Source organism: Charadrius vociferus, unplaced genomic scaffold, assembly GCF_000708025.1.
Source record: "Charadrius vociferus isolate BGI_N301 unplaced genomic scaffold, ASM70802v2 scaffold39, whole genome shotgun sequence".
Lineage (NCBI taxonomy): Eukaryota > Metazoa > Chordata > Aves > Charadriiformes > Charadriidae > Charadrius > Charadrius vociferus.
Genome location: NW_009650188.1, coordinates 2227235 through 2239952, shown reverse-complemented (window position 1 = coordinate 2239952; position 12718 = coordinate 2227235). Strand labels below are relative to the sequence as shown.

The 12718-nt window shown below is 40.5% G+C and overlaps 1 protein-coding gene across 1 annotated transcript in view; it reads right to left on the bottom strand.

The window, feature by feature from the left end:
* Window positions 1–12718, bottom strand: part of NOTCH2 (notch 2) — a 99831-nt gene that overhangs the window by 28392 nt on the left and 58721 nt on the right. The window contains 6 exon segments of the mRNA XM_009892893.1: window positions 94–339; window positions 2442–2574; window positions 3334–3518; window positions 4502–4655; window positions 7210–7411; window positions 10113–10341. Coding sequence (XP_009891195.1) covers window positions 94–339; window positions 2442–2574; window positions 3334–3518; window positions 4502–4655; window positions 7210–7411; window positions 10113–10341 — 1149 coding nt within the window.

The following is a 12718-nucleotide window of genomic DNA, read 5'->3' as shown; positions in this document are numbered from 1 at the left end:
AGTGACTAGATAACATGACTGCCAGAATGTGAAAGAATGACCATTTTTCAAGATATTACTCTGAAATTGGAAGCATGTTTACGACTAACTCACCAGTAAAAGCACTACGGCAGATGCATGTATAATCATTTATCAGTTGAACACAGTCCAGACTTCCACGAGGGTTACAAGGATTAGAGAGGCATTCGTTGATATCTCCCTCGCATCGCTCGCCTGCAAAGCCTGGGAGACAAAAACAGCTGTAGCCCCCGATCTGGTCAATGCACCGCCCTCCATTAAAGCAGCGGGGTCCTCCTGAGTCTGCAACACAGTCATCAACGTTCTCCTCACAGAAATGACCTGTCAAGACAGTAAAAAGCAACAATTTGAGGATACGGTGTGATGGCCTCATTTCCTACACTGCTCATCAAGTTTTAAGACTGCTTCACACACAGCCCCAGATATAAACAGGTAAAGAACCCAGTTTAATGCAATCCATACCCCATGCACTCAGCCAGCCTCAGATCAGACCTAGAGAGCATGTGTTTTAGATCCAGTATGTTCTCAATGGTAGGTCATACTGGTATTTAGCAGCTTTCATGCTTGACTTAATTTAAGGGCATAATTAAAAACACAAAACCATAACAAAACCAAAAAAGATGCACTCAATTTAGCCCTGCGACAGAACATAGCCGGAGAGCCCTGTGCTGCCCTTGCAAGGCTGCGAGCTTCCCACCATTCATTTAACTTGGCGGTAACCCTGAAACTCGGCAAAGAGCATTTGTAGCGACATCATTAAAACAAGCAACAACAAACCAACAGAAAAGCAACTGTGATAAAACACAGATTCCTGGCCAGCATGCCATTCCTGCCGTTTGACTTCTGGGGACCTCCAGTAAACTCCCAGCGCTGGCCGGGGATGGCAGTTTCCCCCTCTCCCTACGGGGTTCCCTTTTAAGAAACTGTCTACTGGTTCTGCCTTCACCACACAGTAAAACGGACAAAAGGGGACAGAGAGGGTAAGTTAAGCAAGAAGTTTTGTCCTTTAATACAGTTGATCCATCTGGAGCAAGTAAAGCCATTCGCCTAAATATGGAGGATGCTTATACTGGCATCAGTAAACTATTCATTTCAAACTGGGCCAGGGACAAAAGCTAAGTCTTGATATCATAAGTAATTATACGAATCTTTTCTAATTGCTTTCATTTACAAAAAAAAAAAAACCAAAGTCACACCCAAAAAGTAATTCATCTCAACAAATAAAGACTGAAGAACTAGAAGCAGTACATTTGGAACCTCTCAAAAGAGGACGGGTGCGTTAGTACAACACAGAAATTCTGGCAATGCAGAAATTGGTACATAAATACACACTTTGATGTAGAGACACAAAAAGCAACTTTTTTTTTTTTTTTTTCAAATTGAAGGGACAAATTAAGAACAATATATGAAGAACTGCTAATGCAATAATTTACAATGAAATAAATACTTATCCAGACTAGGAAGATGCGCTGGCAGCCACACTAAAGTGAACGAACTGGTAATACGCATGGGCAGGAGGCAAATATATTAGATTATTTTATAATTTTACTTAAATTTACTTTATGAACCAAGAATTTAGTTCGATCTGACACGCATCTGGAGATTTTGCCCACATTTGGGTGACACACCAGAAAGAAAAAGTAAGTTCAGAAGAATGCTAAATCTTTACCTGACTTGAGGAATAAACTTAAGAAAAAACATGAAGTGAGAAAGCATTCACTGATGGGTTAAAATGTGCAATCCTGAATATTTTCAAAGGTAGAAGTCCAGGCCATCAGGTCAGATATAACAGGGAAATGGAAGGTTAGGTTTCAAGAAACACAACATTAAACAGGCTGTGGAATCATACTTACTAAAAGCCACCATTATGTAACTGTGGAAATTTTTTTCAAAAAAGAGCTTTTAATAAGAGCTCAAATTTACTGAAATAGTTTAAGCTAGCCTAGAGGCACTGAACTTCTTTTCCACAAAAAACTCCATGACGGAGAACAATGCAGGGCCAAAATTAAAAAAAATAAAGGGCACTTGAATTTATGTAAGAACTAAGCAAGTTTTCTGTCTATTTCATAGCATCTTAGCCAAAGAGAAACCTTGGATTTACTATCTCAAAACAGACAGGGTTGGGAGAGACCTTAACGGTAATCTAGTCCATCCCCTTTGCCAAAGACAAATCATACATTCCCAAAGGACACTGTCATGACCTATTCCTTTAAAAGAGAAAAAGCAAAAAAAGAAAAAGAAAAGAAGAAAAAAAGCAGTGTTTATTTTTAAAGAGAAAAATATGTATCTCAAGGGATTCATTGCACTTTGGGAACATTCTTCAAAGAAAACAATGCGTTCCCTTGAGACTCTACGTCATGAAACCAGTAGTCAGAAAGGAAAATTCACTCTTGTAACATTCACTTAATTGCTGAGCTTCATACCCCGAGTTCCTGGTGGACAGGAGCACTTGAAATGATTGACGAGGTCTATACATGTTCCTCCATTCTGGCAGGGCTGAAACTGGCACTCATCCACTTCATATTCGCAGTTGACACCCTGGTATCCAGGCACACACTGCCAGTATAAAAATAAGTGTGAATAATCTTCTCCTAACAGATACGTTAGTAGACATCTGAGAAAGGCTAACACAGACAAAACGCACCCTCAATGGGACAGATTATGACTGCCTTTGTAGCTATACAACTACAAGCGATTTCAAGGGCTGCACAGCCAGCCAGCTTAAGCACACAACTCAACCATGCGACTACTCAACAACACGCTGCATGTTTGAATATGAGTGACTTTATTCCTTTCCTTCTAGGCATAAGGTGTTCTATCATTCTGAAAAGCTTAGGAAAGTTGATATAACACTCATAACTCATGGTCTACACTGTTCTCTGCATCAGCTGTAGGAAACAGAAAGCAGTGAAAGGCATCTTCCACCAAGAGGCATGGGATACTTTGCCCATTCAATAGGGAGAATACAACATTCCTTTAATGCATTCTATATATATAGAATATATATATATAAGCCACACCTCGAGGAAAAAAAAAAACTTTCAAGATAAGAACTCCAACTCCAAAGAGGCAAGGAGTTCAAATGGCCATAAACCACACCTCCTTACGATCACACCTCTAATTCAGTCTTAAAAGCCTCTCAGGAGCACTCCTTCTGCCACAGCTAAATTAAAAATTCTTTCCAGATGCAGGTTGCTTTCATCCCCTCTTTGAAGCTATTCTACCACTTGCATGTGTTTCTGATTTCTTTTGATTCCTTCGCATTACAACACCACAGATATTTAGACCTCTTCCTACTAAACCCCCGTGCATTACCTCGCACTGGTATCCGCCCAGGTGATCCCGGCAGGTAGCACCATTCTGGCAGGGGCTGGAGTCACACTCATTCAGCTGCACCTCGCAGTAACTGCCAGTGTAACCCACCTGGCACTGGCAGTGGTGCGTGTTTCCAACATTGAGGCAATGACCAGAGTGCTGGCACAACTGGTCCACTGCGACTCCTGAAACAAAGTTACATACAGTGAGCAAACACATTTGCTGCCAGTGTTGGTAGCTCAGGCCAGAATGAATATGGCTACACACAACATATTGAAAGGCTGAAACTCAAAAATCGAAGAGTTACTCTTTAAATTACTGTGGGTCAGAACCACAACCGGCTTCCAAATGAAGTCGCTGCTCTGTCCCCTTTGGATCATCAGCATCAACACTGGCATGAAGTATTTATATTGCTGTATCATTTTACAACTGGCTGGCGAATACCCATCTGAAGTACAACTGTTGCGGTACAAAGGTTCAGTGTTTGTACCTAGAATATCTGCAAAAGCTATGGGACCTTGACATCCTTCTCCTTTGCCACTGCTTGTTTGGATTTCCTGGACTGAAAATGGCATGACACTGTCCATCAGCCGCGGTTACAAGCCACCCTCCAGGAAGAAATTAATTTAAACCCCAAATCTTTTACATGTGCATCTTCTGAAGCAGGAAATTACAACTTCGGGAGGCCATGGTATTACCTATATAGCTAAATAGTGCGCTTTAGTAGCCAGTATTCTCTGCAAAAATACTTACAAAGATCATGAGTTACAAGACGCCTTTCTTGTACAAGGACAACATGTATTCAACCTGGCCTGCCTGGGATTTAGCAGAAAGGCATAAATAGCCAATGCATTTTCAAAAAAGGCAGCCCATGTAAAACCGTATTACTAAAACTCTGAGACTTCATAACATATTTAATTCTTCTTTTCTAATACTTCTATGGTATAAGCTAGCTTCTTCTGTCAGGGAGGGTCAAGAAAGCCTTGACTCCCATGTACAACCTTGCAGAGATTTTTTTTTTTGCTTAGATCACGATCGACCACCTAGAGGCAAAGCTCTCTGGGATTTCCAATGCATGCTGTGTTCACAGGTGTGTGGGGAAAGGGGGCACCGATTAACAATGCATGCGGAAATGTCTTCAGTTAGAGCACAGAGGATGCTTATTTACCCCTTTGCGAAGCTGCCACTTGACACGAGACATTGGGCACATCGCAGTAAGCGCCAGTCCAGCCAGATGGACAGACACATCGAGTCTGGGCTCCGCTCTGGACACATGTCCCTTTATTCTTACAGGGAGACTTGCTGCAGAGATCCATAAGCGCCTGGAGAGAAAAAAACACAACATGATACCTGGCAAGAGCAGCAGGAAACGCTACTGTGAGTGCAAGTTCAAGAAGCAAAGAAAGGAAGCTAGGCTCTGCAAAACTGGTTCCATATGGCACTGGAAAGAAAGGGACAGTACGTCCCAGTCTAAGCCAGGTGCTTCACTGACAGTCTCATATGCCACAGTAAGAGCAAATGTACACAGAAGTAAAGCCCAGGTGGCAGCAACATTTCAAGAGTAAGCTGATCCTCACACCTTGCTATGCAGAGGGATCTCTGGATGGATGGCTTTGAGAAAATTCTGTTTTATCTCAGACGAGGCTTCTAGTTCCACATTAGTAGGAGGCTTCCAACTATCAACAGGTGCCCTTTCTTTTCCTGAAATCTCCCCACCTTCACTGTTTTTTGAGGATGACAGATGTGTTTCCCATTTTGATCTCTGCTTTTCCTTTTTGTCATCAGCTCACCACACCTGCTTTTGGCCCCATTTACTCTACTATGCTATCTCTGAATTTCCCTGTCTTACGAGATTCAGTTGAAATCCCACAACTGTTTTATAACTGAAGATGGGCCAAAGTATACTGCTTTTTCTTGATTCCTTATATAAAAACAAAGTTTCCAAAGAGACTAAAACTCAGTAAATCATCATATGAAAGTGGAGTGAGGACCCAAAACAACTGTCTGACCTAACATAAACTAACCACTAACCATCAGTTCCTTTTTGAGCACGTAGTCTTCAAAGTAATACAGCTATTTGATTGATTTCAAGCTGACTTGAGGGAAGGATGAGGTTTTTAAAGCGAGTAGTACTGAATTTTGGCTGTAAAATGCAATTGCAATTGCAGAAAGTTCTGCTTTTCAGATGCAAACTGTCTCCTCACAAAGATTAAAGTAGAAAAATCTGTGCTTTCACAGGCAACAAAAAAGAAACTTGGAATTAAGTTTTATCACATGTAGTTGAGCGTGAAGAAGAAAAACACTGAGCCTCTTGCTTCTGCATTTGTAATGAGTAGCTGACTGTTTTACATGCAAATTCTATAACTTATGAATCATTGTCTGATTTTGTTCTGCTTATTTAGCTTCGCTAATTAGGTCAAGCCAGTTTACCACTAAGACAAGAACTACACTGTCGCTGTAATCTATAAATCTCTCCAATACAGCTTTGAATAGTACTTATAAATTTAGAAAGTTCTGATTCCTTGCATAAAATGGGTAATACATTATGATCAAGCTTCTCCGAACATAAAGCAGACCTTCTGAGAATCCACAACATTTAATTTGGGGACAGGAACATAATCCTTTTCTCAAGTAAAAACAAAGCAAACATAACAGAAGAGGAACTACTGAACTTCACAGTACTTTACGATCACTCTCAATGCTAATTCTCCCAATAAGATTTCAGTCATGTGCCCAGAATGCATAATTAGGGTAGCAGAGGGGTTGCTTTTTTATATCACTTCATTACTTTGCATTCACTTCCTCCAATAGCGATACTTAGAAGCAGACCTGACAATTTAATGTCTAGCAACACACTACTGGAAAAGCACCTCCCCCACTGCCACTAAAATGCTTCTTCTTGTGCCCACTGCTTTACAAAAACACATTGACATGAAAGACACTTGCAAAATTCTTACAAAATTGTAGTGTTTTCCAGTAGTTTAAGAAATTTGCAGATTTTTTTTTTAAATGTCAGCACTCAGACTGCTTACGAAGGAAGCCAATATAGTGTTTACTCTTCCAAAGCCAGAAATAGTCTCAAATCATTCTTGCTGTTTTGATAAGCACAGAAGAAAAAGAAAAAACTCTGATTGGAAAAATTAAATCAGCGTTCTGTTTCCACTGTGACATGCCAAGTTTAAAGTTTTTAATAGGTACTAGTCAGTCATTTACATTGTGAGCTTGCAGCGCCTATGCTCAACTGGGGAAAACCGTAAATTGCCTGAACTTAAGTGTGCAAGTAAGGCAAGGGCTTTTTATTGAGGTTGTGAACAGGACAATCTCGTCAGTTACTGCCCCAAAACATTTTCTGGCTTCTTACAGAAAACCAAAATCTACAATCAGCTCTGAATAACTACACCTCCCTGTAAAAAATAACTCAGTTAAATCCAAGTCCCGTTAATCAGACTGATATTCTGCTTTTTATTTTGTGTTTGTTTGCTGGTTTTTTTTCATACAGGATTCTGCCTTCAATCAGGACAATTTTATGCTTCAAATGAAATGCAGCCATTTTCAAAGCTAACAGCTGTTTTTCGTGTATGGAGAGAACTTATCTAGAAGGTTCCAGCGATACCTGTCCTCATAAATAACCAAGCATTTTTCTCCTCTGTGCAGACAGTTTTGATTTCCAGAGTTTTGCACAGGGGCACCTGCTCTGTTAGACAGAGGCACTGGACTTATTTTTCCCAGGGCTAATGGGTCAACCGCCTCTTCCCAGAACTGAAGGAACAAGAGCTCTGCCACATTTGGTACCTCACATCTAACCCATTCACTTCTGCTGCTGGATAGTTCAAACAACAGTGCCCTGTGCAGAACGGGCAAGAAAATGTCACCCACCTGACAGTTCTTCCCAGTATAACCCAAAGGACATATACATCGGTATGTGCCTAGGCTGTCCACGCAGGAGCCTTTGTTCAAGCAAGGACGTGAATCGCACTCATTAATTTCCGTGAGGCAGAAAGGTCCTGTAAATCCCACCGGACACTGGCAAGTAAAGGAATTGATCCCATCCACACAAGTACCTCCGTTGAAACAGGAGCTGCAAGAGAGCGAGAAGAAAGGTAAGCGGAGACAAAATGCAATTAGCTCACAGCCAAACAGCACATAAATTTTACTGAAATGAGAGCGAAAACCAGATTACAGAATCTTCTGACCACTGTCAAGTTCCTGCTAAAGAAGCATAAATCAGATAACAGCAATTCAAGGGGACTCCAGCTCACCCTCTTTTACCTTGGTAGGCAAAGAAAGAAAAGCAGGGTTTCAGTGAGTCATTAGTGATGGAGGTAACTTGTTTAATGAAATCTTCCCAGCTTCAACGTGACCACAAACAGTACTGTACCAGGCAAGGCGTGTGGCTTGCTCAAACTGATAAATTTTATACAAATTTTATTACAAATTACAATTGTATTACAAATTATGAGAAACAAAACAATTTGCCTTTTTTTAAAGCTTCAAAGGAGTAACAGGCATGTTTTCTCAAGGAAAAAGTTTGTATAACATGCAAAACACAAGCATGTTCTTCATTGAAATCATGTGAAAGTATTGGTATTGCTAAATTCCTTCCTCCTCTTCTCATGAGAACCTTAAGTCCTTGATTTGTAAAACTACTCATACATGCCCTGGCAGAATTCAGATCAAAGAAGTTTCCCCCCCGCCCCAATCTTCTGCTCATAAGAAATTCTGCCAGATTAGGTGTCCTATGGAGAAGTGACTGGGAAAGTTAGGAGAAGTGATGCCTCATGCAAAATTGACTCCTTTTTCCTTCTAAAGAAATGTCTGCCAGGAAACTCCTGCTCCTCTGAAAATAACCCTAGATCAGACTCAAGATAATCAGTTTGATAAAGTACACAAAACAAATTCGTGCTTGTTATCTGTCCTCTGCACCGTCAAAGGGTACTTCCATGAGAGAAGCCACTGACTCACACCTCCTTGAACTTCCAGTGCAAGTTTGAAGTATCTAAATTCTGACTGTGATTATGGTGGAGATGTCAACATTAACCTATTCATTAGAGATGCTCTGCTGCCTTGTGGGCTGAATTCTGTTTTACAGGGAGCAGAAACTACCGTTTACATTCATGGCAAAACAGGGAAGAGAAGACAGAGGAACTGTCAATCAGGTGGCGTGTTTCACTGAAATCAGGTACCCATCTCCAAAAGAAGATGGCACTCTCTCATAGGCGGCTTCTCACACAAGACACGGAAGAATTATTTGAACGGAATTCAAATTAGCCAACCATCACGGTGCGCTTAAGTATAGCTCAGGAAATTTTGGTTGAGAAGGTGTGACTGGTTTAGCTTGGTAGAGCGTTGAAAATTGCTACATCCTTCATTCATACCTGCAAGACTGGTTTCTGTCCTGACTGATAACAAAAACAAAACCAGGATGAACCTCAAGGAAGAACCAGGCGTTCTGCTAAAACACCCAACATATTTCACTTGATTAAACAACTGTTGTGCAAATTAAACACACCCTCATCAGTGACACAACCCAGTTCTTAAGCAAAAGATGTTAAGATACTTCCTCCCCCACAAATGCAATTTTATAGGAGATAAGAAAGATCTTTTCTTTGTGTGCAGAAAACGCATGAGAATACCAACAGCTTTGCATTCAGGCATCTTATTTGTTTCCAGTAACTAGATTAGATCAGACTATTTTTTAATTGGGTTTTTTTTTTTTAACCATTTCAATTTATTAGAAATTGTTTCCATTTGAGAATCTGAAGTTACTTAAATCAGTCCTAACAAAGCTTAAAATAAATATGCAGGCAGATCATGGATACACGGGGTTAACCGTCAGAGAGCTTTTAAAACTACCAAGTGAAGGATTTATATAAAGACCAGCTGTTGAGCATTTTAACTCAGTTCCACACCTCCTCCCCCTTAGAAGGACCTCAGGTTTTATCTCAACACTGCTAAACCACATCCAATTTGTCAGCATTAGAAGATCATTGATGATTAAACCTTTCCAGCAGAGAATTTGTAGATTTAGTGTTCCTCCTGGTCGCTTCTTCCTATTATACGCAGTCAATAACTCAACTCAGGGCTAATTTATTTTTCCCGCCTTTCTGAGGGTTGGCCATCGCTTCCATTTTTGCAGCTTTTGTATTTCTCAACACAGTAACTGTTTATAAGCAATCAATCGTGCCACGGGAGGCTTAGATTGGATATTAGGAAAGAATTATTCACTGAAAGGGTTATCAAACATTGGAACAGGCTGCCCAGGGAAGTGGTGGAATCGCCATCCCTGGAGGTATTTAAAAGACAGGTAGATGTGGTGCTTAGGGACATGGTTTAGTGGTGGTTTTGGCAGTGTTAGGTTGATGGTTGGACTCAATGATCTTAAAGGTCCCTTCCAACCTAGACAATTCTATGTTTCTATGAATTATCTTCCCTCCCTATATGATAAGGGTCTTATAAAAATATAAATTATGTTTTAATGAGCTAGCATCTGTTACTGTCTTAACATTTGTTAAACACTGTCATATTCCTCGTATAATGGAACTAAGCTTCTAACTAGTCGTGCAAACTGAAGACCAACTTTGACAGGCAACCGTCTTTCAGCTGGTATCCTGCACAAGGTAGGAAAGTTCTCCTTGCATGAATCACAAGTATACCTCAATGATAAAAGGCAGGAAAACACATCCTCATCGTTAAAAACTACCTCTGAGTAGGACTGACTTCAAGCCACGAGCACAGATTGTGTGAGTCCTTAGTGCAACAGCACAGTGAAGTTATCTCACCTCTCAGTGCATTCATCGATGTTGTTCTCACAGTTGGTTCCCTCAAACCCAGGCTGACACTTGCAGGTGTAGCTGTTGACGTAGTGGGTGCACGTGCCTCCATTCCTGCACGGTTCACTCAGACATTCATTGGTGTCTGTTTGACATTTATCTCCATGAAATCCAGGTAGGCAGATGCACGAGAAAGAGTTTATCCCATCCACACATGAAGCTCCGTTTTGGCAGGGATCTAAGACAGAAGCATTACAGTAAGTGTTAAAATGGGTAACAGTCAAAGGCCAGGCCTAGAGTAGTAGCTTTTGGGAGAAAAAGTATCACACAGCCCAGAGTGTGACAGACTATTGACAAGTTTTTCTGAGTCACATTATGGAAGAATTGCAAAGCATTATCAGTAACAAGTTCGCAAGAAGGTGTGGATCAAAGCCAAGCTTCAGAGCCTAAAGGCTTCTCTGCTGTCATTTGCTCAGCCAAAACCAACAAAACCAGACACACAGTCTCTTGGTTTTAAAATCAAACTCTGCTTTTTTAATAAATGCCTACTGAGTAAGACAATACAAACAGCACAGCAACTGTTTCTTCTTCATTATCAAGGCTTGTTCGTAAGAGAACTCAGACCGTTCTCTCTCTTCCAGACACTGCTCAACACACAGAAGAACTCATGTCCTTCATTTTAAGCATAAAAGTAGTCCAGTCAAATCAAATGTGTATGTGTAAATTACTGTATATATGAGCACTCATGCGTTACTGAGCACTTAGCATTTTTCCCAGTATCAAAGGCTGACTGGGGAAAGGCTGTCAGAAAAGCTCACAAATTCATACACAACTTGGATTCTTCTCACTTCTGGTTTTCTTGACGTTTTAGTAGGGATAACCCTACCATGACCTTACTACTTGTGTCTCACCATTTTTTGGTCTAAGCCACCCCCTATTACGGTATTCCCTCTACTTCCACAAATACCAATCTGCCTGAAAGAGCTCTGCCGTTCAGTAGCTTCTTTCTGCTTTGCTCCTTCCACTTTTGGATTTAAAAGCCACATTACTCTGTCAGACACCGCCTCTGAAGCCTGTTTCCTTTTCTACTCTGCATTCCCTAGACCAAAAGCCTATGTAAATGAAGGCAGGGAGGGAAACTGGGAGGGGGGAGAAAAAGGGGAGACAGGAAGGGGGATGAAAAAAAGGTGACAGAGCATTTTTTTTTTTTTATCTACGACTATTTTTAAGTACTACTAAAATACAACTTTTAAGAGGCCAATAGGCTTCACCAAAAACTTGCAGTTCAACATAAGTACAAAATCCTTCTGTTTACTGGTAAATGAAGAAAACAGATGTGAAAGGTAATTAAAGATCATTTATTGACTGAGAAATACGCTCACATGATAAAAAATTGTGTTAGAAGAGACACACCTGCATCCAGTTAAAGGTCATCTGACTACTGCAGAGAAAAAGCACATTCAAAGTGAGACCCCTGGCAGCTATAAAATGTTGTGTCTATGGCAGCCAGCCATTTATGACTGAAGCCAAAAGCTGCACGATAATTTTCTGTGCTGCACATTTACTGACAGAAAAAGGAGACGCAAGTATCAACTTTTCAATAAGTTCTTGTTGGTGGAGGGTTTGTTTGCTTCATAGATAAAAGACATTTGGCTCAAGCCATGGAAGGTTTTTGTCACGCTAAATGAAATCAGCTGTAGCAGTAATTTGAAATTCTTCTTCAACCTCATGGGTGTGCTGCCTAACAGACAACACAGGATGAATCTCACAGCTCTCAGAACACTTAGGAATAGAGAGAGATTTCCCAGCTCTTCAAGAGAGAAACACGAACGCTTTAAAAACGTTTTTATCTTCAGACACCCACATAAAATCCAACAGGACAAGCAATAATTTTGTTGGCTTCAGGAAGCAAAGCTCTGGGTCGATGCACCAATGTGACTATTTTTTGTACTATACCTGTTTGCTCAGAAAGAGGCAATCAAAAGCTCAGGCTGAACCAGATGTCTTAGAAGTTCTTTCAGCAGCACTGCTTTGGGGTCTCCCACGGCAACTTTTGCTAATAGACTTGTTTGGATCCTTCTCTACAAGCACTCACAAATTTACCTTTTTTTCAATGCAAAACACGACTCTCTAAATTCATACCTGAAGTCTTTAAGACTTTGGCTTGGTAATAAAAAAGCAAGTTAATAAAAAATAGGGGCTTGGAGGTTTGGATTTTAATTTTGTTGTTGTTTGGCTGTTTCTTTTAAAGAGACAGCCGATTTAAAAATTACATCATTGTGAACTCCTCCAAGGTTTGATAAAGCACTTTTCAAATAGTAACAGATGAACTTTCAAATACGTGACACTTCTCGGGAGACTCTGATTTTAGCTATGATACAGAGAATATGCCCAGCAAGAAAAATAAGTTATCATGTATTTGGTTTCCCTTGTAAACAGCAGTTTCAAGGGCATGAAATTAACCTTTGCTTTCTTGTAATTCAAACAATTTCAGTACTCATCAGTGTATGGGCTATCCTCCTGCATCTGATACCTATTCTGGAATAGAGTGCCACCCTGCTGTTTAATTTGCTTTCAAATATGGATTAACAGGAACAGCAATAGGACTCACTCTT